This window comes from Tauraco erythrolophus, chromosome 24 (genome assembly GCF_009769465.1).
Source record: "Tauraco erythrolophus isolate bTauEry1 chromosome 24, bTauEry1.pri, whole genome shotgun sequence".
Lineage (NCBI taxonomy): Eukaryota > Metazoa > Chordata > Aves > Musophagiformes > Musophagidae > Tauraco > Tauraco erythrolophus.
This window is the reverse complement of record NC_141488.1, coordinates 3,475,431-3,500,514: the sequence shown is the minus strand read 5'-3', so window position 1 is coordinate 3,500,514 and position 25,084 is coordinate 3,475,431. Positions and strand designations below refer to the sequence as shown.

General features: G+C 54.4%; 1 protein-coding gene across 1 annotated transcript in view; it reads left to right on the top strand.

The window, feature by feature from the left end:
• The window catches only part of PTPRU (protein tyrosine phosphatase receptor type U), a 66,460-nt gene extending 45,132 nt beyond the window's left edge, over positions 1–21,328 (top strand). The window contains exons 18-30 of the mRNA XM_086626274.1: positions 600–676; positions 2,340–2,376; positions 2,544–2,641; positions 2,737–2,853; positions 3,961–4,115; positions 6,170–6,305; positions 6,397–6,546; positions 6,717–6,890; positions 9,115–9,255; positions 14,357–14,482; positions 16,772–16,929; positions 18,172–18,307; positions 21,266–21,328. Coding sequence (XP_086482400.1) covers positions 600–676; positions 2,340–2,376; positions 2,544–2,641; positions 2,737–2,853; positions 3,961–4,115; positions 6,170–6,305; positions 6,397–6,546; positions 6,717–6,890; positions 9,115–9,255; positions 14,357–14,482; positions 16,772–16,929; positions 18,172–18,307; positions 21,266–21,328 — 1,568 coding nt within the window. The remainder of the gene's footprint in view (positions 1–599; positions 677–2,339; positions 2,377–2,543; positions 2,642–2,736; positions 2,854–3,960; positions 4,116–6,169; positions 6,306–6,396; positions 6,547–6,716; positions 6,891–9,114; positions 9,256–14,356; positions 14,483–16,771; positions 16,930–18,171; positions 18,308–21,265) is intronic.
• The last annotated feature ends 3,756 nt before the right edge of the window (positions 21,329–25,084 follow it).

Sequence of the window (25,084 nt, the reverse complement as noted above, 5' to 3'; positions counted from 1 at the left end):
AGCGTGAGACAAAGGGGTTAAATGATGAGGTTTTAGGACAGAAGATTGGGGAAAGGCTTGACTCCACCGTTTAGAGGATGCTCGTCACTTGCTCACTGCTACATCTCTGGTGATATTCCTGCAGGGATGGAGACACCAAACCTGATCCTCTAGCGGTTCTCCACCTCCCATGTGGAGATGGAGGAGCTTTATCCACAGCTTCATCCCTTCCACTCCAGCACTGTCCGGGGCCCCAGGTGGACACCAGAGGTTGGGGAGAGCTCTCCACTCACCCATCTGGGCTCTGGTGCTGGAGTGGGCAGCAGGGTGCTGGAGGGTGGGTGCTCTGTGGCTTTGACAGGACCAGGCAAAGCTCAGGGAGATACCATGCTGAAAGCTGCTCCCCCATGGACCTCCGTCTAAGCCACCATCTCTGGAAGGACCTCCACCAGCTTCTATTTATTGCTCCTGGATGCATCCCACCCACCTGCGGTTTGAAGATTCCTGGTGCCAAACGATTGCAAAGGGTGTCTGGGAGCCCTGGGACCTGGCGGGGCGCCACGCCGTCCCCGTGCTCGTCCCCCCGGGTGCTGATGGTCCCTTCTCCCCTTGCTCTCCAGACGACCGTCACCGAGTGAAGCTGCACCCGCTGCTGGGCGATCCCAACTCGGACTACATCAACGCCAACTACATCGACGTAAGTGGGGACGGTGCCTCTCTCTGGGGAGGTCTGGACTGGAACAGGAGTTTCCGGGGACTTTATGGACTGTCAGGAGCTGTTCCCGAAAAACCAGTGGCGTTTGGAGGAGCTGCGGCAGCCCAGGATGGGCTGAGCCGGGCGTCCCTGGGATGTGCCATGAAGAGCCCACCTGGTTTATTTATGTTTACTAGCAATTTCTCCTTGCTCTGTCATCACTGTCCCCTGCAGCTGTGTCTCTCCCTCCTCTGCTCTGCTCTGTCCCTCCTTTCTCCTTCCCTCTCTCCTCCCCTTTTCCATCCTCTCTCCTCCCCTTGCCTGCCCCAGTGATCTCCGTCCTCCCTGGGTGGAGGATGCAAAGGGTGGGGGGGGGGGGTGCGTGTTACAGGGTCAGTGATTCTGGGCAGAGCTTGGCCCTGGTGTCCCTCAGGAGTGATGTCCTTCCATCACCTCCAGCGATGCTGAGACCACGGGAGGTGCAGGAAGGCTCCGTTGGGCTCAGGGCTCAAGCATCTGGAAGCAGCAGCAAGCCCCACTCTTCCCTCCTTTCCAGAGGATGTCATCTGGCAATGGTGGCCTGGTGCCACCATGATGGGTTCCCTGTGCCTGAGCAGCATCCCCATCCCTGTCCCCATGTGTCTTCTCTCCCCTGTGGCTCTCCATGACCAGCTCCAGGCCTGGTGCTCTAACCTGTCTCTTGGTCTTTGCCTCACTAATGTCTCTTGTCTCTGATCTTTTTCTCTCAAACCTGTGTCCCAACGGGATCGTTAAGATTCGGATTAACCGAGAAGTAAGTAGACGGTTCCTCTCTCCTCCCTTCTCTCTGCTCCTGTCTTCTCCCAGGCATCGTACCGGGCAGCGTAGTGTTAAATAGCATCTGGGAGAGGCAGGCTGGGAAAATGCGTGGATAAACTTGGGTATGGTCCAGGGAAAGGGAAAGTGAGGTCTCCATGGCATGTCCTCAGGGTGATGGGGACCATGCTCTTGGATGAGGGGTCGGATTCAAGTCACGTTAATCCCCCATGGAAGGACCCAGGGTGGATGAAGAAGCTGCCGTCACCTCTGCACATGCGACGTAGTTGAGCTCTGCTGGACCCGTGGCCAAGGGGCGGAACACCAGGTCCTCGGTCCCTTTGGCTGTGGCCTTGCTGGGATGTGCTCTGCTCTTTGGGCTGATGCATCCCTGTGAAGAGTTGGGAACAGCCCCAGTAAGCGGCTGGGATGGAGGAGGGGAGTGGAGCCATCGCCCAGCGTCATGTGGCTGTGGTGGGACGGGATATCATTAATCGCCGCACTCGGCAACGATGCCGGTGGCAGCAGGAGCCGGGGTCGAGCTGCTGGACCCCGGGATGCCCATGAGGTGCTGCCGGGAATTTTGGTGCAGAGCAGGGATGAGGGTTGGGGGGTTACATGAACTTTTTGTGGGATGTGGGACGTGTCCCCTCCCAGGACGGGGTGCACCAGGTACAGGGTGGCTGCTGAACTTCCTCCTCCTCCTCCTCCAGCAGTGGTTGGCACCGTGCTGGTAGCCAGGACCACCACGGTGTACCACCCCGTGGGCCGTGAGAGTCACCACCAGTTGGGTAACTGGGAAATGTTTTACGGGGCTGTGCCTCACTGTGTCCCCCCCAGCTCGGGACCGACATCTCTTCTTCCCTTGCAGGGCTACCACAGGTCCAACCACTTCATAGCCACCCAAGGTGAGTCACCTCCTCCTCCTGCCCCCTTTCTTTTTGGCTTAAAATGCTGCGAGGCTGTTTGTGCCGCAGAGGCAGGAGGAGAGACACATGGGCATCGCGGCGCTGCCGTGACTGGGTGAAGCCGGTGGTGCCCGTCCATCCCCGGTGGCCTTTCCTCCATCCCGCAGGGCCCAAGCAGGAGATGGTCTACGACTTCTGGCGCATGGTGTGGCAGGAGCACTGTTCCAGCATCGTGATGATAACCAAGCTGGTGGAGGTGGGCCGGGTAAGGACCTCATCCCAGCCCAATCTCTCCGGGCTCCAGCTCTACCAGGAGCCTCCTGTGTGAAGCCGAAACCCCGTCCTGTCCTCTCCTTGCAGGTGAAGTGCTCCAAATACTGGCCGGATGACTCCGAGATGTACGGGGACATCAAGATCACCCTGGTGAAGTCGGAGACGTTGGCCGAGTACGCCGTCCGCACCTTCGCTCTCGAGAGGGTACGGACCTGCTCCTGCCAGCCACGACCTGCCCGGCCGTGCCCTTGGGCATCTCTAACCGTGTTCAGATGGGCATCAACCAATACTTTGTTTATTTACCCTCCGTTCCACCCCGGCTGAGGTGCAGCCTCTGAGCCCTGGGGGTGCTGGTAGCTTCTCCCTTTGCCTTTTCCCTGGCTCCGTGCCCTCGGACGGGGCGAGCGGCTCAGCCCCACTTTGATTTCGGCAGTGAGGGAGTGTTTAATTTCCGTGGGGGTGCCGTGTAAGGATGACGGGGGTGAAGGATGGAGCGCGGGTTATGTGGCCATTACTCTCCGGCGCGGTACCTGGGGCTGGAGCTGGTGGGATTTACCCCTTAGTCTACAGGACTGAGAAATTACCGCCTACTTATAGGGCAGGTAGCAAAGATGCTAATGGAATGAGACCCGTGGCTGCTGCCTCCTCCTCCTCTTCCCCCTCGGCTGGTTTTTAACCCTCTTGCAGCCAAACAGGAGGGAGTTGCAGGGCTGCTGAAGCTGTATGGTCCATCTGGCTGAGTGCTGAGCTGGTAAAATCATGGATTGGGCCCCATGTGAACCTTGTGAAATTCAACAAGGCCAAGTGCAAGGTCCTGCACCTGAGTTGGGGCAATCCCAAGCACAAGTACAGGCTGGGTGGAGAATGAATGGAGAGCAGCCTGGAGGAAAAGGACTTGGGGGTGTTGGTTGATGAGAAGCTCAACAGGACCTGGCAACATGGCTTTGGATGAGGGTGTGGAGTGACAGGACATGGGGCAATGGCTTTGAACTGAAAGAGGGGAGATTTCAATGAGATCTAAGGAAGAAATTCTTCCCTCTGAGGGTGCTGAGGCACTGGACCAGGTTGCCCAGAGAAGCTGTGGCTGCCCCATCCCTGGCAGTGTTCAAGGCCAGGTTGGATGAGGCTTTGAGCAACCTGGTGTAGTGGAAGGTGTCCCTGCTCATGGCAGAGAGGTTGGAACTGGGTGATCTTGAAGGTCCCTTCCAACCCAAACTATTCTGTGATTCCATGATTCCCAAGAAAATTAGATATTTTGGGTGGCTTTGCCCTCCCTGTACACCCTCACCCCATCTCAACCTTTCTTTGCAGCGAGGCTACTCAGCCCGGCACGAGGTCAAGCAGTTCCACTTCACCTCGTGGCCCGAGCACGGTGTCCCCTACCATGCCACAGGGCTGCTGGCCTTCATCCGCAGGGTGAAGGCATCCACGCCGCCCGACGCCGGCCCCATCGTCATCCACTGCAGGTATGTGCGTGGCCATGGGGCAGAGCTGGCTCTGGGGAGTGGGGAATATTCCCCTCTGGGACGGGGTTTAGAGGGGTATGGATGACTCTGGGGGGAGCAGGCTGTGTCTTAGGTGGGTTCTCAGCCACTGGCTCTGAATGATGCTGAAAGCTCTGGATGATGCTAAAATATTCAGCAGGGAAACATAAAATATATAAATTAAGTTGGTAGCAAGGGAAGGCTGGGTGGCACGTCTGAGCGGGAGCGGTGGCTTTCCGTGTGCCCTGAGCAGGCATCCCCACGCGATGGGTTAATGGCTCTTCCTCCGCTGGGCAAACAAGGAGGAGCTGATGAGCCAGAGTCATTTTAAGGTTTTTTTTTTTTTTTTATTTGGTTTCTCCCTGTTGATCGCCTCATCAGTATTCATTCACCGGCAACAGCGAGTGTGATTAGTGCCCGTAGCCTGTAATCACTGATAATCACGACGAGTGATTCATCAGCCCCAGAAATTAGTATTTCACTGGAAAAGGCTTTGTAGGAAAGGAGCAGGGGGAGTGGTTCTGTTCCTCATGCGTGGTGGTGGGGACGCTGGGTTGCAGCATCAGCATGGTTGATGTGCTAGAGGGAAGAGATGCCATCCAGAGGGACCGGGACAGGCTGGAGAGGTGGGACTGTGAGAACCTCATCAAGTTCTACCAGGCCAAGTGCAAGGTCCTGCACATGGGTTGAGGCAATCCCAAGCACAAGTGCAGGCTGGGCAGAGAATGGATGGAGAGCAGCCCTGAGGAGAAGGACTTGGGGTGTTGGTTGATGAGAAGCTCAACATGAGCTGGCAATGTGCTCTGGCAGCCCAGAAAGGCAACCGTGTCCTGGGCTGCATCCAAAGCAGCGTGGGCAGCAGGTTGAGGGAGGGGATTCTGCCCCTCTGCTCTGCTCTCCTGAGACCCCCCTGCAGTGCTGCCTTCAGCTCTGGGGTCCTCAACTCAAGAAGGACATGGAGCTGCTGGAGCAGAGCGGGTCCAGAGGAGGCCACGGAGATGATGCGAGGGCTGGAGCACCTCTGCTATGGAGATAGGCTGAGAGAGTTGAGGTTGTTGAGCGTGGAGAAGAGAAGGCTCCAGAGAGACCTTCCAGCAGCCTTCCAGTACCTAAAGGGGCTACAAGAAAGCTGGAGAGGGGCTTTGGACAAGGGCGTGGAGTGACAGGACATGGGGCAATGGCTTTAAACTGAAAGAGGGGAGATTTCGATGAGATCTGAGGAAGAAATTCTTCCCTCTGAGGGTGGTGAGGCACTGGCACAGGTTTCCCAGAGAAGTTGTGGCTGCCCCATCCCTAGAAGTGTTCAAGGCCAGGTTGGATGAGGCTTTGAGCAACCTGGTGTAGTGGAAAGTGTCCCTGCCCATGGCATGGGGGTTGGAACTAGATATATCGTTTTGAAGGTCCCTTGCAACCCAAATCATTCTGTGATTCTGTGATCAGTAGGTCTTTGGCTGAGTCCAACCATGCCAGGATTTGGGAGACCTCTGCTGCTGGGTCATCTGGCTCCGGGCATCCTGCTGGGCTCAGCCTTGACCCAAGAGTCTTCCTGGGGGAATTCAGCCCCCTCTCTGTACTGGGGGTACCTCCATGTGCTCTCAGGGCTCAGTGCTGAGCATTCTCCTCAGCCCTTTTGGGATGAGATCCCAAAGGACAGTTGGCACCCAGATGGTTTATCTGCTCGTTTTGTTGCAAAAAGTGTGTGTTTAGCTGCCTTAAAGTAGAAATGAACCTTTGCTGTGGATGCTCACCCTCCTACCCACCTCCTGACCATCATGCAGCCCCCAGACGGCTGCAGTGGTGTGTTTGGTTGGGTGGTGGGGAGGGTGATTTAAAGCAAACCTGGGCTGTGGTTATGGAGATGTGTGAGGTTGGCAGCCCTGCCTGGACCCCGACTGCCCCCACATCCACGGGCAGGGACCGTACGTCGAGCCCTCACCCACCCAGACCTCAGTCTGTGCCCGTCGGTGTGCTGGGCTGCGTGTGGATGCCGTGTGGATTGGGAACGTGTTCGCTGTGTTTTCCTCCTCCACTCCCAGCGCCGGCACAGGGAGAACCGGCTGCTACATCGTCCTGGATGTGATGTTGGACATGGCCGAGTGCGAGGGCGTCGTGGACATCTACAACTGCGTGAAGACCCTGTGCTCGCGGAGGATCAACATGATACAGACGGAGGTGAGCAGGCAGCGGGGAGAGCCGGGGGCTGATTCCACCAGCGAGGTGGGAAGACTCAGCCCTCTCCCCCTCTTTCCTCCCCCCAAAAAAGGAGCAGTACGTCTTCATCCACGATGCCATCCTGGAAGCCTGCTTGTGCGGGGAGACCAGCATCCCCGCCAGCGAGTTCAAGCCCACCTACAAGGAGATGGTGAGGATAGAGCCGCAGAGCAACTCCTCGCAGCTCCGGGAGGAGTTCCAGGTGAGCGGCCCCAAAACCTCCGTGTCTTCCCCCCTGCGACACCCCCGTCACTCCTCGCCCTCCCGGTGCCCACCGCGGCTGGGACCAGGCAGCTCTGCTGAGCACCGGGCAGGGCTTTTGGCCCCGGTGCAGGCAGGAAGGAGAGTTCAGGGGAACACATGTACCCACAGACCCTGAACTCGGTGACTCCCCACTTGGACGTGGAGGAGTGCAGCATCGCCCTCCTGCCCCGCAACCGGGAGAGGAACCGCAGCATGGACGTCCTGCCGCCCGACCGATGCCTTCCCTTCCTCATCTCCGTGGACGGAGACAGCAACAACTACATCAACGCGGCCTTAACCGACGTGAGCGTGCGGCGGGGAGGGAGAGGGGCGCCGGTTCGGGTTGTCTCGGGTGGCTTTTCGTGGCAAAACCTCGCTCGGTTGGAATTTATGGCCTCGTTTGGCATGAGGGCACGAAGGCACGTGGGGCGAGGAGGGACTGGGATCGGCGTAGCGGGGTCCTTCACCCCTTCTTTGGGGGCTCTTGCACGCCGTGCACAAAGGGTCCCCGTTTATTTCGTAGCAGAGCGGAGCACGGGAGGAAGGGAAAGCTCCGGGAAGGGTTGGAAGCACCAACCCCGGCGCGGCCAGAACCGATGCCCATGATGGCAAAGCTGTTTCCTACCTGCAGCCGACGGCGAAGTGGAGCAGGGAGGCCACTGCAGGCTCCGAGCGATGGGTCATTTATTACCAAAACCTCTTTCCTCTCCTCAAATGGAGCCGGGGTGCTTTGCACGGGCAGCGCTGAGCCCTGCCGCAGCCCCGGGCACCGTCCCCGAACCCTCCTGGCACCGGCCCCGGGCTGAACCCTCCGTTTTCACCCCGTGGGTGATGTCTGACGCCGCGTCTTTGTGCTCATCTCATCTCCCCACACCCGCCCTCGCAGCGAAACGCGGTTCGGAAAGCGGAGGTGGCTGCTGGGCTGGGAGCTTTGGTGTCACCTCGTTGGTGTCTGCGTATCCGGTTTATTTTTCTAAACCGCTGAGCCTCCCTTAATCTCTGCTGCAGGGTCAGAGAATGGAATATTTTTTTCTAGACAGAAAAAGCCCTTTGGATGAAATTCTCGCTGAAGGAATAAAACCCTTTTCCCTTTTTGGAGGGTGGGGGGAAAGGTCTTGTTTTCTTTAAGTGCCGAAGTGGTTTGCTCGGTCAGTCTGCGCTGCCCATCACTGGTGCTGAGCGCTGTGCTGGTGCCAAAGGACTTGGGGTTGTTGAGCCTGGAGAAGAGAAGGCTCCGGGGAGACCTTCCAGCACCTTCCAGTACCTGAAGGGGCTACAAGAAAGCTGGAGAGGGACTTTGGACAAGGGCATGGCGTGACAGGACACAGGGCAATGGCTTTAAACTGAAAGAGGGGAGATTTCGATGAGATCTAAGGAAGAAATTCTTCCCTCTGAGGGTGCTGAGACACTGGACCAGGTTGCCCAGAGAAGCTGTGGCTGCCCCATCCCTGGCAGTGTTCAAGGCCAGGTTGGATGAGGCTTTGAGCAACCTGGTGCACTGGAAGGTGTCCCTGCCCATGGCAGGGGGGTTGGAACTCAATGATCTTGAAGGTCCCTTCCAACCTAAACCATTCCGTGATTCTGTGACTGTGGGTGTCAGGCCCAGCCTGGTCAACACCTGATGAAACTTCCCTCACCCTGCTGCTCTCCTTGCCCTCCTCGAGGGCAGAAAGCTCTCACTGAGAGATGGGGATCTCACTGTGGCCCCATGGACAGGGCAGGAGGAAAGGTTCAATAAAGGCATTTCCATCAGCTAAATGAGGAGGTTTTGCAGCAGCCAGAGGACTTCCCGTTAGTGGAGAGCTGTGCTAATTCGTGGGCATGGAACATGTTCTTCTCCATTCCTGTATCTGAAGAGACTTGAGCTAAAGTCAGTTAGTTTAAAAGTCTGGTGCAGCATCGAGCTCGGCTGCACACTCGCAGTCCTGTGGCAAACCAGCATCAGGATGACCGAGGGGACAAATCTCGTTCGAAGCACGAGAATTACGGTAAATTTAAGTTTTTCCCCACCTTCCTTCTTGCAGTCTCTAGAGGTCTTTTGTTTGGGGGTTTCCTTTCCTCTCCAACAAAACCCCGTTGAGCCCAGGTCAATGGTTGTCCCTTTGCTGCTCTCGGTGCCCAGCAGTGTTGGGGCACTGTGGGTGGGGGTGATGCCATGGATGACGCTTTCATTGAGGACCAGGGTGCAGAGCTGAGGGCAGGTGCCATCTGGCAGTCATGGCTTTTGCTTGTTCTTGGCTCAAAGGTGACATCTTTTCCCTAGTTATTTGTGCAAAACACCCCTTCCTGCGAGAGCAGAAAGCGGGTGCTTTCATCCTGACCAAGGGCAGGGGTCACTTAGACCTGTTCTTACATCACCTGGGCACGGGGAGACCGAGGCCGTGCCAGGGAGGCCAGCTCTGCTCGAGCATGGAGAAGATGGCTTTGGTGCCACTCATCTTCGTGTTGCGCTGTTTTTTTGGGGTGTGACGTCAGTGACTGGTGCTACCACCATGTCCTTAATGGTGCTTGTCTTTCCTCTCCACAGAGCTACACCAAGAGCGCTGCCTTCATCGTCACCCTGCACCCGCTGCAGAACACCACCACCGACTTCTGGCGGTTGGTGTATGACTACGGCTGCACCTCCATCGTCATGCTCAACCAGCTCAACCAGTCCAACTCTGCCTGGGTGAGTGCTGCCGTCCAGGGGATGGTGGCCCCGTCCTGCTCCATCCCCACCGCCTTGGTGGTGCTGCAGCCCCAGCCTTGCTCACTCAGCTCCTTCTCCTGTGCAAGGAGAGACAGGACTGGCTGCAGCACCCAGGGTTCATCTCCTGTAAGCACAGGGTTGGCCAGCTGGAGCCAAAGATGTGTTCAGCAGCAAACCAGCCTGGCTTTGTTGGGTTGGCGTTGGGTTGGCGTTGGGTTGGTGTTGGATTGGCATCGCGTTTGCGTTGTGTTGGTGTACTGGTTTTGTCTTGGACAGGGTAAGGTTTTCTTTTTAGCAGCTGGAAGAGCTCTGCCTTTTGGGTTTAGTCTGGGATTTGTCGTGAGAAGAATGTTGATAGTGCACTCATGTTTACAGTTGGTGCTGAGACCTCACAGACTTTTCATCTTCCCACGTTTTTGCCGATGTGCAGGAGCACAACAGGCTGGGGGGAAGCGTGGCCAGGACAAAGGGTTCACAACTCTCCTTATGATTTGAACGTAGATTTAGGATTGAGGGCCAAATTGGCCAATGGAGTATTCCATATCATGCAGCGTCATGCCCAGTATATAGAGGAGAGCTGACGAGGAGGTTTGGAATTCTCTTCCAAAGACTCTCTCTTGATCTCTCGGAGTTCTGTCTCTCGCTCACTCTCTTTTCGGGCCTCTCACCCATCCAGGATTGTGGTGTCAGGACTTAACTGTTTTGGGATTGCTTACCGGGATGGGACAGGTGTTGGTCAGTGGGTGGTGAGCAATTATGCTGTGCATCATTTGTTTGTATATATTGTTATTATTGTATATATATTATTCTTCGTCGTCATTGTTGTTATTATTATATCATCATTATCTTCATTTTTATATTATTATTGTTAAAATGTTCTTATCTCAACCCATGAGTCTCCTTCTCTTTTCCCCTTTAATTCTCTTTCCTGTTTCCCAGGGGGTGAGGAGGGTGAGCGAGTGGCTGTGTGGTATTTAGTTACTGGCTGGGTTAAACCAAGACAGTTGGCGTTGCGTTGGCGTTGCGTTGGCGTTGCGTTGGCGTTGCGTTGGCGTTGCGTTGGCGTTGTGTTGGCGTTGCGTTGGCGTTGCTTTACTGTACCATAATCTTCATGGATGCCCCAGGGAGATACAAGGTTAAAGACAAGTATGACCTTGTTGTTATAAAGAACTGATTTTTATCCTCCTTTTATAAAGGGGAAACTGAGGCACGGGGGATTTCCCGCTTTCATCTGCCAAGGGCACTGGTGGCTTGTGAACGCTGCTTTATAAATCAACCTGCTGCAAAGCAACTGTCCTGTGGGTTTTACGGTGCGATAAGTTGTGCAGATCTGCCGAACCAGTGGGGACGTGTCCTCTGTCACCTAGGGGCAGAGGGGACAGAAGCTGTGGAGCGGGGCCATGCTCAGCCTTGTCTTGCTTTGCTTTCCTGGTGCTCGCTGGGGGAATGCCTGGAGTGCTTCTGCCACCACTGGAGCCGACAGTAAAAGTCTGCTCCGGGTCTGTAATGTTAATTCAATGAGGGAACTTGTTGGATTTTTACATAAAATTAGCATTACTCTTAATGGCTATCCGGAGCAGACTTCATTTGCAGGCTTATTTTATGAGTTGAGATCAGCTACTCGATGTAAATGACCCAAAACAACAGTTGTACCATTCCTCAGGAGGATGCAGATGGATGTGGCACCGGTACCGACTGGTGTGTAAATAACACTGGTATTTATTTCTGTATGTATCAATGTACTGGACACATGCAGAGCTGTGTCCTAATGCCACGTGCTCCAAAGGACCTTTGTGTGGAGTGATGTTAAGCAGAGGGATGTCCTGGGAGGGCCTCTTGTCTTGTGGAGGTTTGCTGGCCAAGGAGGCAGAGGTGGCCCCAAAGAGTTTCCCAGCTCGTATCGTCACTCAGAGGAGTTGTTCTTAGATCAGGTTCGTGTGTAACGACACAATCTGCCCATGGACACGTTGAAATGAGCAGATTTGTGTGACCATGGACTGTTTGGCTGTCTAGAGCTTGACCATGGCGGTGAAAGATTCGAGTATTTATGGATAAGAATCAAGGGAAAGGCCGTTGGTAAATGAGCCAACTAGGGAAGGCGACCTCCTGGCCCTGTTGTTTGCGAACAGAGAAGGACTTGTGGGTGATGTGATGGTTGGAGACCATCTTGGGCACAGCGATCAGGAAATGACAGAGTTTCTGATTCTTGCAGAAGTAAGGAGGGGGTTCAGCAGAATTGCTCCCATGGGTTTCCGGAGGTCAGTCTTAGACCTGTTGAGGTGCCTGGTTGACAGAGTCCCTTGGGAGCCAGTCCTGGAGGGAAAAGGAGTCCAGAAAGACTGGACATTCTTCAAGTAGGAAGTCTTCAAGGCGCGGTTGCAGGCTGTTCCCGTGTGCCAAAAGATGAACCGGTGGGGAAGAAGACCGTCCTGGTTGAACAGAGAGCTTTGAGTGGAACTCAGGGTAGAAAGGAGAGTTTATGACCTTTGGAAGAAGAGGCAGGACACTCAGGAGGACTACAAAAATGTCATGAGGTTATGTGAGGAGAAAATTAGAAGGGCCAAAGCCCAACTAGAACTTAATCTCACTGCTGCAGTAAAAAATACTTTAGCAACGAAAGGAGGGCTACAGAGAATCTCCATCCTTTATTGGATGTGAGGGCAAACACAGTGCAGGACAACCAGGTGATTGAGCCCACTCATCATGGATTTACAAAAGGTGTAGTCCTGCTTGACTGACCTTATCTCCTTGTATGACAAGGTGACCCACTTAGTGGATGAGGGAAAGGCTGTGGATGTTGTTTACCTGGACTTTAGTAAAGCCTTTGACACCATTTCCCACAGCATTCTCCTGGAGAAACTGGCTGCTCATGGCTTGGAAGGGCATATGCTTTGCCGAGTAAAAAACTGGCTGATGACCATCAATGGTCTGGACGAGGAGATCAAGTGCACCCTCAGTAAGTTTGCAGACAACACCAGGCTGGGTGGGAATGTTGATCTGCTCGAGGGTAGAAAGGCTCTACAGAGCTGAATCGTGTCCAAAGAAGAGCAACGGAGATGGTGAAGGGTCGGGAGCACAAGTCCTGTGAGGAGCAGCTGAGGGAACTGGGGCTGTTCAACCTGGAGAAAAGGAGGCTGAGGGGAGACCTTCTCGCTCTCTACAACTACCTGAAAGGAGGTTGTAGCGAGGTGGGGGTCGGTCTCTTCTCCCAAGTAACAAGGGATGGACAAGAGGAAACAGCTCGAGTTGCACCAGGGGAGGTTTAGATTGGATATTAGGAAAAATGTCTTCACCAAAAGGGTTGCCAAGCCTTGGAACAGGCTGCCCGGGGAATCTTCCGCGATCGGACTGTGCTGTGTAGCCTTGTGTGTTTGCTGCAAACCTGTGAACCGCTGATGGAATTTCTCATGAGTACTCTATTTTTTTGTGTCAATGGCTGTGCAGTGTGGGGCATCCCCACAGCCGGTGTTACAGGTCTGTTCCCACCAAAACCTGAAATTCCCTCTTCTGTGGAAAGGAAGGGGATGGTGAAGCAGCATCTCGTTTAAATGCTTTGGCTAAAGCCCCTTCTCTAGAGGAAGCCTTAGTAAATGCTGATGGGAGATGTTTTTCCTCCAGTAAGTCCGATGTGTGACTCCTGTAGGAGACATTTCTGGCTTTGGCAGCTGCCAGGCTGTAGTTCTCCCCAGATGTGCTGTAGGATGGGCAGGAGAAGCCCAAACTGCTGCCCCTGGCCCCTGGTCTGAGCTGGGGGAGGAAAGGGCACGGAGGCCCCAAGAGCTCTGAGGGTTGGTTTGGTTGGAGCGGCCCTGGGTGCTGGTGCAGCTCCTGGAGTAGCCCCAGGTTGGCCTTTAGCTGGGTGTTGCTGAGTGCCTCAACAAAACCCATTTTATTTCTCTCTCTTAACCTGTTCTTTCATTCCACAGTCCAGAAACACCCTTCAGCCTTGCAGGGCTGCCCTCTCCTGTGCTGTCCTCCTCCAGGTCCCCGTCCCCTGGCACCGTCCAACGGGGACTGTCATTTTTATTCATTATTCAGCCCTGCCTCTCTCTCTGGACATCTGTTCTTCAGAGATGCTGGTGTTACAATATTTAGCTGGATCTTAAATGTTTACCAGTTTAGGACCAACAGGTAATAAATCAACCTTTACAGCAGGCAGCTCCGAAAGGTGACTTAGAGGGTATATCCCTCACTTGGACTATGTCTTGCCGAAGGAAGTTTTAATATCCAAATTATAGCTCTGAGCCCAGAAGGCTTAGAGATCTTGGAGATTTATAGCCCCTATTAATAACCAATTATTTCTCAAACCCATTTGCCATGCAGTCAGGCCCGAGCCGTTAACTGGCCTGAAATGCTAAATGCCCTGTTGAAGCGCGGTGACAAACATCGTATATTTTGTGTCGATGCTGGTTTCCCAGCTGTCGCAGTGGGAAAACATTCACATCCGTGACCCTTGGACCGAGTCATCCATCAGTGCCATGCTGGACACGTGGGGAGGGAGCAGGAGTCGCTCCCCAGCCCTTTCCTGGGCTGCAAACTGGGATCGCTTTGGCTTGGTGGGATGTGCTGGCCGTGGGGCAAGGGGGACTGTCATCCCATGGTGCTGTTGCTGCTGATGGCACAGCAGCTTCTAAAGCTGATGAGGTCTGAGAGCAGACTTGGAGCGGCCAAACCCTGCTCCATCGTTGGGCAGGATCAGGCTGGTGCTTGCTTGGGTGGAGGTAGGGCCCATCCTGCATCCTCCTGGACCAGCAAAGTCCACCTCCAGGAGCATCAGCTGTTGGCATTCGTGCAGTGGGAAGAGGGCTATGTGGATGTCAAGGGGTGGACCTGACCTTTCAGCTTTGATCTCTCAACAAGCTGAGGGATCCTCCATCCAGCAATGTGCTGTGGGCCCTGCATGAGTAACAGCATCGTGGGTCCATCTTGGGGCCACCCCCTGTGCCAGCAGCCCCTCTGGCACCCCTGACCAGCGCCAACCACTTCATTCGCCCGACATTGCCTGTGATGCACGATGCCCTTTCCCCGTGTCCCAGTGCATGTCCCTGGTCATGGTGAGTGGTACTTCTTCTCTCCACAGCCCTGTTTGCAGTACTGGCCTGAGCCGGGGCTCCAGCAGTACGGCCCCATGGAGGTGGAGTACGTTTCCGGAGCGGCGGATGAGGACATCGTGTCCCGTCTTTTCCGAGTCCAGAACGTCACACGGGTGAGGCTCTCTCCTCTGGCTCCATGCCAGCGAAGGGTGGTCACGGGGGGCTTCACACTGTGGGTATGCCTGCGTGCCCCCAGGCATCTCCCAGTGCAGGGGTCTGGGTTGGGTGAGCTTGTGTACAAGGGCTGGATCACTTTTGTTAGCTGCTGCCTTGGGGAAGGGCTGGGGCATCATCAAGAGCTTCTTTATATGAGCGAAGACTTCCCTCAAAAAGCAGAAGGATGATGTATCTAGTGAGGCCGTGTAGCCCTAGAGCTTGGCATTGCCTGGCCAGGTCATTCTCCGTATAAACTGAGTGCTGCTGTAGATGCTGGTGCCTCCTTCAACCTAGTCCAGCTCCTCCAGAGGATGCAGACCTAGCTATCCTTCTGGCAGAGAAGAACCTCTCAAAGTGCCATTGGCTCCATCCAACCTTTCTGGAGTTCATAGCTCCTTGCAAGATTTTAGATAAGTCTGTAAGAAGACCTTTCTCATCCTACCTGAAGGTCCATCTCTGCCCTGCCACACGTCTATCACAGGATGGAGACTCCCCGTGTGGGCCTGGCAGCTCCCCTGGGACCCACAGGGTGAGAAGACCTGCACTGGTTTTCACCTGTTGTCCTTGTTCCATTGACATTTGGCTGGGTCAGCTTGCCTTGAAATGAAGAGAAACTCCGTGAACTTGGGAAGGGACAGGGGCTGCGATGAACAGCCCACATGGGTGCAGAACCGTACGTGGGGAAAAAAAAGCTGATTTAACTACAAAAGCCAACCATGAAGAGGTGGCACCGCTGAGGTCTTGAAATCTCCCAAGGCTGAGGCCAATGCTCCAGTGGAGGTCATCAGGCAGATGAGAATTAGGGAGCTTGGGAGAGAGCATGTGGCTTGGCTGGTGACCAGGCTGGGAACGTGGTTTGGTGTGGGTGCTGGGTCGAAGGAGATAAATCCTGATTATCTGAACTCTTAACACAAAGAGTGTTTTCGTTTGTGCTTCCTGTGGCAGCATCTGGCATTTCCTGGGTGTCAGCACAAAATCCATCACCGAATGTGCTTCACTTTCAGGTGGTAGAATATACCCCATAATAATTAAAATGCAGCATGATTGAAATCTCTGGGTCTAAGAAGAGATTTCCCCAGGGAGCAGGTTGCTGGAGGAGCGCTGGCAAATGTAGGAGCTGCTGGAGAGCCGGGCGTTGGGGGTGTCACAAGTCCTCCAGAACCAGACAGAGCTTCAAGAGGGATCCCCAAGCTTTCCTTCCTGGGCCATCAGAGGAGTTTTCTTCTGGTTTAACTCCACTTCTTTGTTTCTTCTTCGCCCTCTGCCTTCCTGGTTTCCAACTGGAAGCAACAGCTGGAGCCTGAGGAGGTCAGCCTGTCCCAGCCACGTCACCGACCCACATCAGAGCTCTCGAAAAGGTTCAGAAGAGCCCCTGTGTGTTTGGGTTTGCTGGTTGGGGCAGGCACTGAAGGCCCTCAACACCCACCCTCATCTGGGGGGTCCCTGCAGACCCGTAGGAACACCCGGTCCCACTGGCTGGAGATGGTCTGGTGCTCAACCCGCTCATCAGGCATCTGGAATCGGGTGGAGGGAGCCCTCCAAAGCTGGGGATCTCCATCTGCATCTGACCTCCCCCTTTCTCCCCCAATGTATACTCCCCACACGTGTGCCACCGAGCCCCGAGATGTGGCTGGAGCGTGCGAGCCATGGTTTCATCCCATCAGGGGCTCCTGATGTGCCAAGGACGTCTGAGCAAGAGCCCCACATCTGCCCGGCTAAAGCCTGGTGCCCTTTGGCTTTGTGGATCTAATCTTCCTCCTGGAGCCTGCTAACCAGATTAGGTTTCAAAACTAACCGGATTACCGGGGTGTGACGGCACACTGCCACCGTCCCCACCTCCACGGGTGGCAGCTTCTCAGTAGCCTCCTGGTTTACAGCGAGCACAACGAAACGCATCCCCTGGGATCTTCTGCATGCAAAACAAGGACGTGATGGAGAAGCCTCGGGGGGGCTCAGGGGTCTGGTAACAGGTTTTGTGAGATACACAGACAGTCCAAGGTGCTGGGAGTTAAGATAAACCGTATCTGTGGAGCTACCTTGGGTGGGACGGGGTGATGGGACCAGTGGGTCAGTGTGAGCTGTGGAGGAGAAAGCTGAACCACGCTTCTTAAAGTACCTGTAAAGAGTTTACCCTCTCTTCCTCTACTATTAATGCGTGGCCAACCCCACTTGCCCTCCATCAGACCTCCAGTGGAGGCAAATGAGAGTGGCTCATGAGTTCAAGCTGATGAGTTTTGCTCTTCTAGTTGCAGGAAGGGCACCTGATGGTCCGACATTTCCAGTACCTGCGGTGGTCGGCGTATCGAGACACCCCAGATTCCAAGAAATCCTTTCTGCACCTCCTGGCCCGAGTGGAGAGGTGGCAGAAGGAGAGTGGCGATGGCAGGACCGTGGTGCACTGCCTGTGAGTGTCAACTGTCCACAGTTCTACCTGGAAATCCTCTAAAAAGCCCTCACCGGCGTGACTGAAACACGAAGCGTGACAGAGGGTAGTGAGGCACTGGACCAGGTTGCCCAGGGAAGTTGTGGCTGCCCCATCCCTGGAAGTGTTCAAGGCCAGGTTGGATGAGGCTTTGAGCAACCTCAGGTGTAGTGGAAGGTGTCCCTGCCCATGGCAGGGGGGTTGGGACTAGATCTTCTTGAAGGTCCCTTCCAACCCAGCCCATTCCATGATTCCGTGACTTTGTGCCCAGATGGTGCTATCTCTCCCACAACACAAGTTTTGGGTGAGGCACCTCGTGGTCACCATGTCAAACCTCCTCTGTGAGATGGGTGCTCAGTGGGAGTGACACCCGCTAGAAGCAACCCTGCCGCTCACACCAGTCCCCTGCCTTGCAGCAGGGCTCAGCAGAGCTCACAGCCCTGTCACCATGTCCCAAATGCGTCACAGGCTCCAAAGGGATGTGGCAGGAGCTGTGCAACTCCCACCACTCACTTCTCATCGAGGTGGACATGCTCTCCATCCCCCTCCTCCCAGCTGGGTTGGACTAACACAAACACCCTTGGATGGGACCTAGCACCTTCGCAGATTGGTAGAGACAGCAGGCGAGCCTTTAATCAAAAATTAATTACAGCCTCGTCCGTCTTCATTAGCCAAAGGATAATTCGAGAACATGCTTTATAAACCACTGGCATCGCGTTCTTGCTTCCTCTGCCTGGTCTTCTTCACTGCTGGGGATCGAACGCGGTGGTGTGGGTGGGTTCAGCCCAGGATGGGGGGAGGTACCCAGCGATCTGTGCTCCTCCACCAGTGCTACCCAACTGGTCACCAGTCCAGGGTCACCCCACGGATGGGCAGAGGGTGGTAGAGGGACACGGTGGCTTCCCAAAGGTCACATGAGGAATCACTCCATGGCAGGGCTGGAAACTGAGCCCAGGTGTCCAAGATCGCGCTCTGATGATCCAAAAAGGTGTTTTTATGCTCTGTTGTGGCTCTTGTGAGGACTGGAGGGCAGGATCACAGCTCCTGCCACCATGTGGGTCTGGTTCAGGTCCCCCAGTCCAGGAGAACTTTGGGGTATGAGCCCCTTGCTCTGGGACACCTCCTGGGATGCAGGGATGGATAGAGGAAGGGGGGAATTAAAGGGAGCGGGGAGATGCCCTGATGCCATCTTCTCACCACCAACACGTGTTTTTCTCCCACCAGGAATGGAGGTGGCCGGAGTGGCACCTTCTGTGCCTCCACCATGATCCTGGAGATGCTGAAGTGTCACAACATGGCAGATGTTTTCTATGCTGCAAAGACCCTCCGCAACTACAAGCCAAATATGGTAGAGACCTTGGTAAGCACCGGGCACCGCCGGCATCCAGCCTGACCGCTGGTCCCTGGGCATCCCTCCGGCAGAGAGCAGTGGTGCTGGGAGATGCTCACCTCCAAAAAAACCTCCTTTTCCATCCCAAATCTTGATGAGCATTACAGGCATCCTCATGCAGAGAGCGTGCCAGTGCTGGGCCATGGGCCGGGGCGGACAGGGAGGTGAGGCAGCTCTTGAAAGCCACCTTGGGTTAGCCTTCATCCCGCGGTGCCAACGTGCCCTTGGCATCGGCGTTGGACTTGTTGGAAACCCTTCCCAGGAGCAATAAGGCAGGTTTGCATTGATTCATTCATTACATAATTGCAGCTCTTCGGAGGGTTCGTGACACCGGGAACAGCTCCGAGGTGGAGTCAGGAGAAATTCCAGTTGGAAATAAAAAAGGGAACTGTGGTTTTGAGTGAAATTAATTGGTGGATGAGGGTACTGGAGCCATGTTTTGTGACGAGGAGGCTGGAGGTGGCAGTGGGTCAGGGTGAAAAGTCCATGCCCTATTCCAGACCCTCGATAACGGGACAGGGGATGCAGCAGGCACGTGTCCGTCCCGCGGTGGAGGAATCCAGGGGCTTCGTGATGTTTTAAAAGCGAGTCAGCTGGAAATGTTTACCCTGTTTAGATGGTAAAATCCCTAAGTTGCAAAATTAAATGGTTTTTTCGAGGAGGGGATGTGATTTGCATTAGGAATTGAAGTGGAGGAGAAGGTGAGGGAGGGGACGGGGACCAGAGGGAGGGACGTGGATGATGGAAAGATGATGTGACAGGAATGAAGCCACCAGACCCATCGGGCTGAATTGCAAAGGTATTAAAAAGAGGCAACGTTTCACATCAGGACACGAGCGTCCTCCGGCCTCAGAAGAACCTGAACTGTCTATTCTGGGAAACCCAATCTACTGGAGTCACTGGGAGGCGGGATCCTCGCCCGGCGTAAAGAGCCGCAGCCCCGTGGAGAGCAGCTGGCGCGGAGCGTCTTCCCCCTCTGTTTGCCCGTGGGGTTTATTTTTATCCGCTGAGAAATGGAAGCAATCCCTCTTCCTAATCCGAAGAGCAGGATGTGCTTTTAATCGGCGCCGTCGCAGCCTCCTCGCTTTGAAGCCCGTCTCTCCTGCCGCCTGCTCCCACCCGGCGTCTCCGAGCAGCCGCCCGCCCGTGCCGCGGGATAACGGGATTTTCGTACTGGTGCTCCAGCTGCGATCCCTGTGCTGCTGCCGAGGATTTCGGGAGATGAGCTTTCCCTTTCCCTCCCTCCTATCCCACCTGGAACGCTCCCACCGTGTCGCAGCCCTCACAGCAGCATCAGAAACTTTATTTATTTGGGTTTTTTTTCCCCACTCTGGCTGGTTTTGCTTGTTGGATGCTTGAAGGAGGAACATCTCCAGGGGATGGGCGCTTCCAAGGGCTGAGCTCGCCAGTAGCGTTCTGTGCCATGAGTTGTACGAGGACAGGAGAGTGCAAGGATGTGTCACGTAAAGGGGAACGAGGATGGATGAGATTGCCTTCGCGAGCCCAATTCCAGTGACTTTTGCCATAAAACCAGGAGCCAACCGGGTATCCAGCTGGGGAGCCAGCCAGGGTGGGGGAGCAAAGGGTGGGAGGGTGCTGACACCATCCGTAGCTGTGTTGGGAAAGGGAAGGGATGGGAGGGTGAGCCCGGTCCTGCTGCAGGCTCAGGGAGATCCTCACCCGCACCCCTTGGCTCAAGGTGGGTCAAACTTTGACCTGAGCACCAAAACGCTCATTGGTTTTTGGCATTTCCCTTGGAAAATTTGGATTTTGGGAAGTGAAAGCTGCTGGGACTTCTCTTCACGCCTCTTCTCCCACGCAAAGCAAACGCCCAGACCAAATCCCTGCCAGGGATGGACAAAGGGCATTTTTTTGTAATTCACAGAAGGAGAATTTGTGATGAGAAGCATCCTGGCAGCCGGGGCATGGCATCTCTGGTAATCCCGCACCTGGACCAGGGATGCTCACCTGGGCACGCTCCTTGTTCACAGCCTCTGCTGGACTCAAAACTAAAACCACTCCTCGATTTCATGCCCATGATTTATTTTGGACACCTCTAGGCCCAGACCCCATCGTTCCCATGGCTCTACTACCATCTGATTGACACATGTCAATCACTGCGGTGGGAGAGGGAGGGTGTCAGACAGGGGTGAGGCTGGTTGGTGGAGCCCCATACTGGTGCTGCCTGGTTTGTACCCTGGGGTAGTGAATAAACCATATTTTCGCAGTAATGGGACGTTGCAGTCCTTGTCCATCCTTTGGGGGAGACGAAGGTGCCGTGTCAACCCCGAAATGCAGGAAATCTCTCGTGAGACCCCTCCCCTGCAGTGCTGCATTCAGCTCTGGTGTCCCCAACATCAGAAGGACATGGAGCTGTTGGAGCGGGTCCAGAGGAGGCCACGAAGATGATCCGAGGGCTGGAGCACCTCTGCTGTGGAGACAGGCTGGGAGAGTTGGGGCTGTTGAGCCTGGAGAAGAGAAGGCTGTGGGGAGACCTTCCAGCAGCCTTGCAGTACCTAAAGGAGACCTACAGGAAAGCTGGAGAGAGACTTTTTACAAGGGCATGGAGGGATAGGACAAGGGGCAATGGATTTAAACTGAAAGAGGGGAGATTTAGATTAGATCTAAGGAAGAAGTTTTTCCCTCTGAGGGTGGTGAGGCACTGGCACAGGTTGCCCAGAGAAGTTGTGGCTGGCCCATCCCTGAAAGTGTTCAAGGCCAGGTTGGATGGGGCTTTGAGCAACCTGGTGTAGTGGAAGGTGTCCCTGCCCATGGCAGGGGGTTTGGAACTGGATGATCTTTAAGGTCCCTTCCAACCCCAACCATTCTATGATTCTATAATTCTATGATTCTTTAGCCTTGAAAAGGGATAGCTTTGGGAAATAGTTTACTTGAGATCATAACATCCCCTTTTCTCTCTCTGAACAGGAGCAGTATCATTTCTGCTACGACATAGCACTGGAATATCTGGAGTCTCTGGAGACCAGATAGCACCTTGCCAGGAGGGCGGCAGCAAGGGCTTGCACAAAGGTCGTGCCAACCGTGTGTTTCACGCTCGGACGTTGCATTAGAGCTGAAGGCGAGGAGGGAAACAGCAGAAGACCCAATGAGGAAAAACCCATCAGATCAAGAAGAACAAAAGGTCGTGGGGTCGTATCGGCTGCTTCCCATCTTCATCCTCCGCTCTCCGTCTTCCCTTCTCGCCCTGAGCGCGTCCGGGCGGTCGCGGGTCGGATACCGTGACTCGTCCCGTCCCTGCGTCGCTTTGAGTCACGGTCGTGGGGTTGGTGCGTGCAGGATGCGGCCCCATGGCACTGCCTGGGCATCTCTAAAGCAGCTGGAGGAGGCCAGAGAGGGGAGGAAGAGGACAGAAGGAGCTGAGGCCGTTCCCCAGCAGGGAAGGATGGATATTTGGAGGAGAGACGTTGTTTTTTTCCGTTGTGCGTGGAATCGTAGCTGCTCTTCCGAGGAGCCCAGACGGCCGCCGGTGGATTTCGCCCTTGGTGGGGACACGCTCTGAGCCAGAGCGAAGACCCTGAGAGGAGCTCTTGAGTTTCTGCCCCTTTGCACCATGAGTTTGATCTTCGCTTTTTTTCAGTTCTGCGAGTTGCGACCCTTTGTGTATCCAGCCTTGGCCAGAGTGGGGATGTGGGACTGTGGTGGGCCATGGAGGGCACTGGGCACGTGATGTCCCTCTGCAGGGACCGACCCGGACCCCTCCTGGCACCTTTGTGAAGCTTTTCAAGCGACAGTTCCTCTGCATCTCCACACCGTCTTCTCCATCCGTAGCAATTAATTCCTCCTGCGCTGACCCAAAGGCCCCAGCCCACCGATCCGTTTTTAACCCTTCCTTTGGGAATCACTGCACGTGAGACACCTTTGGCACCCAGAAACAAAATCCTCAAAATTCGGGTCCTTCCCATATGCCTCCTGGATGAGTCACCCATCGATGCTGCTTGGCTTTCGCTGGGGTTGGCACAACAGCACGGTCGGTTTTGGTGGTGGCGTTGGCGTGGGGTGGGCTGTGCTGAAGCCCTGAGCCGTGGCAGTGCTTCGGGGCTGGGCACAGGGAGGTCCCCGTGTCCCCACTGCCACCTGGGGACGAGCATACGGGCCAGGTGATTGAAGATACCTGATGCTTTTTTGTCTTCATCCTGCTGCAGGCAGGTGTCAGGCGTCACTTTTTCTGTCTGATATTGTGATAATTACAGCGGAGAGCCTGGTTGTAATCGAGCTGTGCTCTCCTTGCAAATGGCCTCAGGAAGGTGCAACCAGAGGGATGCAGATCTGGGATATGCCTCAGAGGCTCAAGGAACCGAGAGGAGGTTGCTTCTGTCTTGAGGCCCAGGTAGAACCCTTCACGGTCGTAGTTTTGGGGGATGGAGCAGAACAGATGAGAAACAGTCCTCCATAAACTGGAGGTTGCATGTGGGCAAACCCATCCTTCATCCCCCCCGTCCTTCGTTCTCCCCCATCCTTTGCTCTCCCCCATCCTTCATTCTCCCCCACCCTTCATCCCCCCCAGCCTTTATCCCTCTCCAGCCTTCATCCCCCTCATCCTTCAGCCTCATCTCCCCAGGGCAGGGGAAGCTTCCCCTCCCTGCCTGCCTGGAGGTTGGGGATCCCTCTGCCCGGGGAGTTGCACTCGGATCCGTACCACGACTCGCAGCTCTGGAAGATGCCGTTTCTCCGGACCGACCTGCAGCACGAAGGCCACAGGGCCGGAACGGCTGCGCTCTGGCTGAGCAAACCCGGGAGCTATTTCCATCCACCTTCCAAGGGTGGAGGAGAGCAACGAGATAAATCTTCTGCCCTCTCTCCACCGTGGAGGATGTCCCACCCGCTGCCTTGCGAACACCCGGGGGTGGCGATGGGATTTCATCGCGAGGTTTTGCCCGGACACTCGGCGCTCCCTCGTGCTCGCCGAATAATTCGCACAGCCTGACAATAACTTATTCCAAGGGCTATACAAGGTTATTCCCCTTCTTTCCATCCCTGCTGTGTGCCCGTGCTGTCTCATGACCAAATAATCTTTTTAACCCCACCAGATCCTACAAAACAGTCCAGTTACACCAGTACCCGGGAACACCGGTGCTCACATGGGAATAAATGAGTGTCCTGTTCCCAGTCCCTATCTCTCTGTAGACGTGGCCGTGCTGTCCTGGGGTGCTGCAGGGAAGGTGCTGCATGGTGGGTGCACAGAGGTCCCAGGGTGCAGAAATGGTTTGGTTTTGGATGAAAATGACTTGAGGTGAACCTCTGAAATTCCCAGGGGTTGGGATGTCAGTGGCATCATTCAGCCCCAGTGTCTGGGGCCCGGAGGGATGATGCTGCTTCATCCCAGACCTGCCAGGAGCCTGGGCCACCTTCATCCCCACTCTGGTCCAGAGGGAGGGAGCATCCCCCAGTGTTTCACCAGAAAGAAAAAAAAAAAAAAGGAAAATTGAAACCCCATTTAGTCCAAATGAGACCACAGAGACTGGAGGAGTTGTATATATGTTTTAAAAGTGAGATTTTTTTTTTTTTTTTTGATATGTCCTTGCTGGATGTCTCTGGGTTTTTAGGGCATCTCTTCTGAGGAACTGAAATCAAAGTGCTTCAAAACCCAACCGATCTCCTTCTGAGATGCTCATGTAACATGAGGCAAGGATGTCCTGTACATAGAAATATATATAGAAATATATATATAAAAATATAAATACTGTTCTTAAGATGATAATGTTTATTGGTATTACAGATTGGAGTGGTGCTTTTTTTTTCTTTTTAATAAAACCAAAACACACAAAAAAAAAAGAAAAAAAAATAAACCCGAGAAAAACCACCAAATTGGAACGATTTTGTCTACATGCAGAAAAAAGTGACCCCGAAAGCTGGCAGCATCCAAGAGCTGCTGCCAAAGGGACTGGTACCATAACGGGGCTGCTCCATGGAGGGGGATGGTGTGGTGGGACTGAGGGAGGGATGGCGAAGGAGGGGCACGTCGGTGTGGATTGTACCACGCACATCCAGCTGTTGTGAACTGGTTTTTTATTATTATTATTATTAATTATTATTTTTTGGCTTTCTTTCCTTTTAAGAAAATCAGTTGCGTAAATAAATGTTCCAAATTTGTGATGGCCTCTGGATTTCTTTCGCTGGCGCTGGGCTGGGAGCTGTGACGTAGGGAGCCGTGATGCGATACCCACCAGGCAGCTCGTAGAAAAGACCTCCGTTACCGGCCGTGTTTTGCTTTTCGAGGGTATTTTGGGGGGAGCACGTTTGCAGGGCTGAATTCCGGGACTGCAAACCCTTCGTGGCACGGAGGAGCTGCCTTTGCCCAGCACCATGCAGAAGAGACGGGGTTGCCTTGAGCTTTGCTGTGAGTTTCCTCCTAATAACATCACGGCGAGACCTTGGAGTGGGCAAGACCTGCCAGGCAACATGTGGAGGTTGGACATCCACGACTTCATGCGACGCTTCTGCTGGAAGTTTTTCCATTGCTGGAAAAGGCGTACAGAGGAAGAAGAAACTTTCAGTGCGTTTCCGAGCTGGAAAATAAAACTATTGTAAGAAAAGGTGCCTGGAGAAGAAAGTTCCTGCATTGTCTTCAGTGATTTGTTTATTACAAAGCAGCCTTCAGTTTAATATGTTGGGATATTAAACGCTTCCAGTAACACTTGAGTCTTAATTTAACAGAGACCAAGGGGGAAAAAAAAAAATTAATTGACTCGTCAGGACTGTTTTTCATCTTTAATTAAGGTTCGTCAA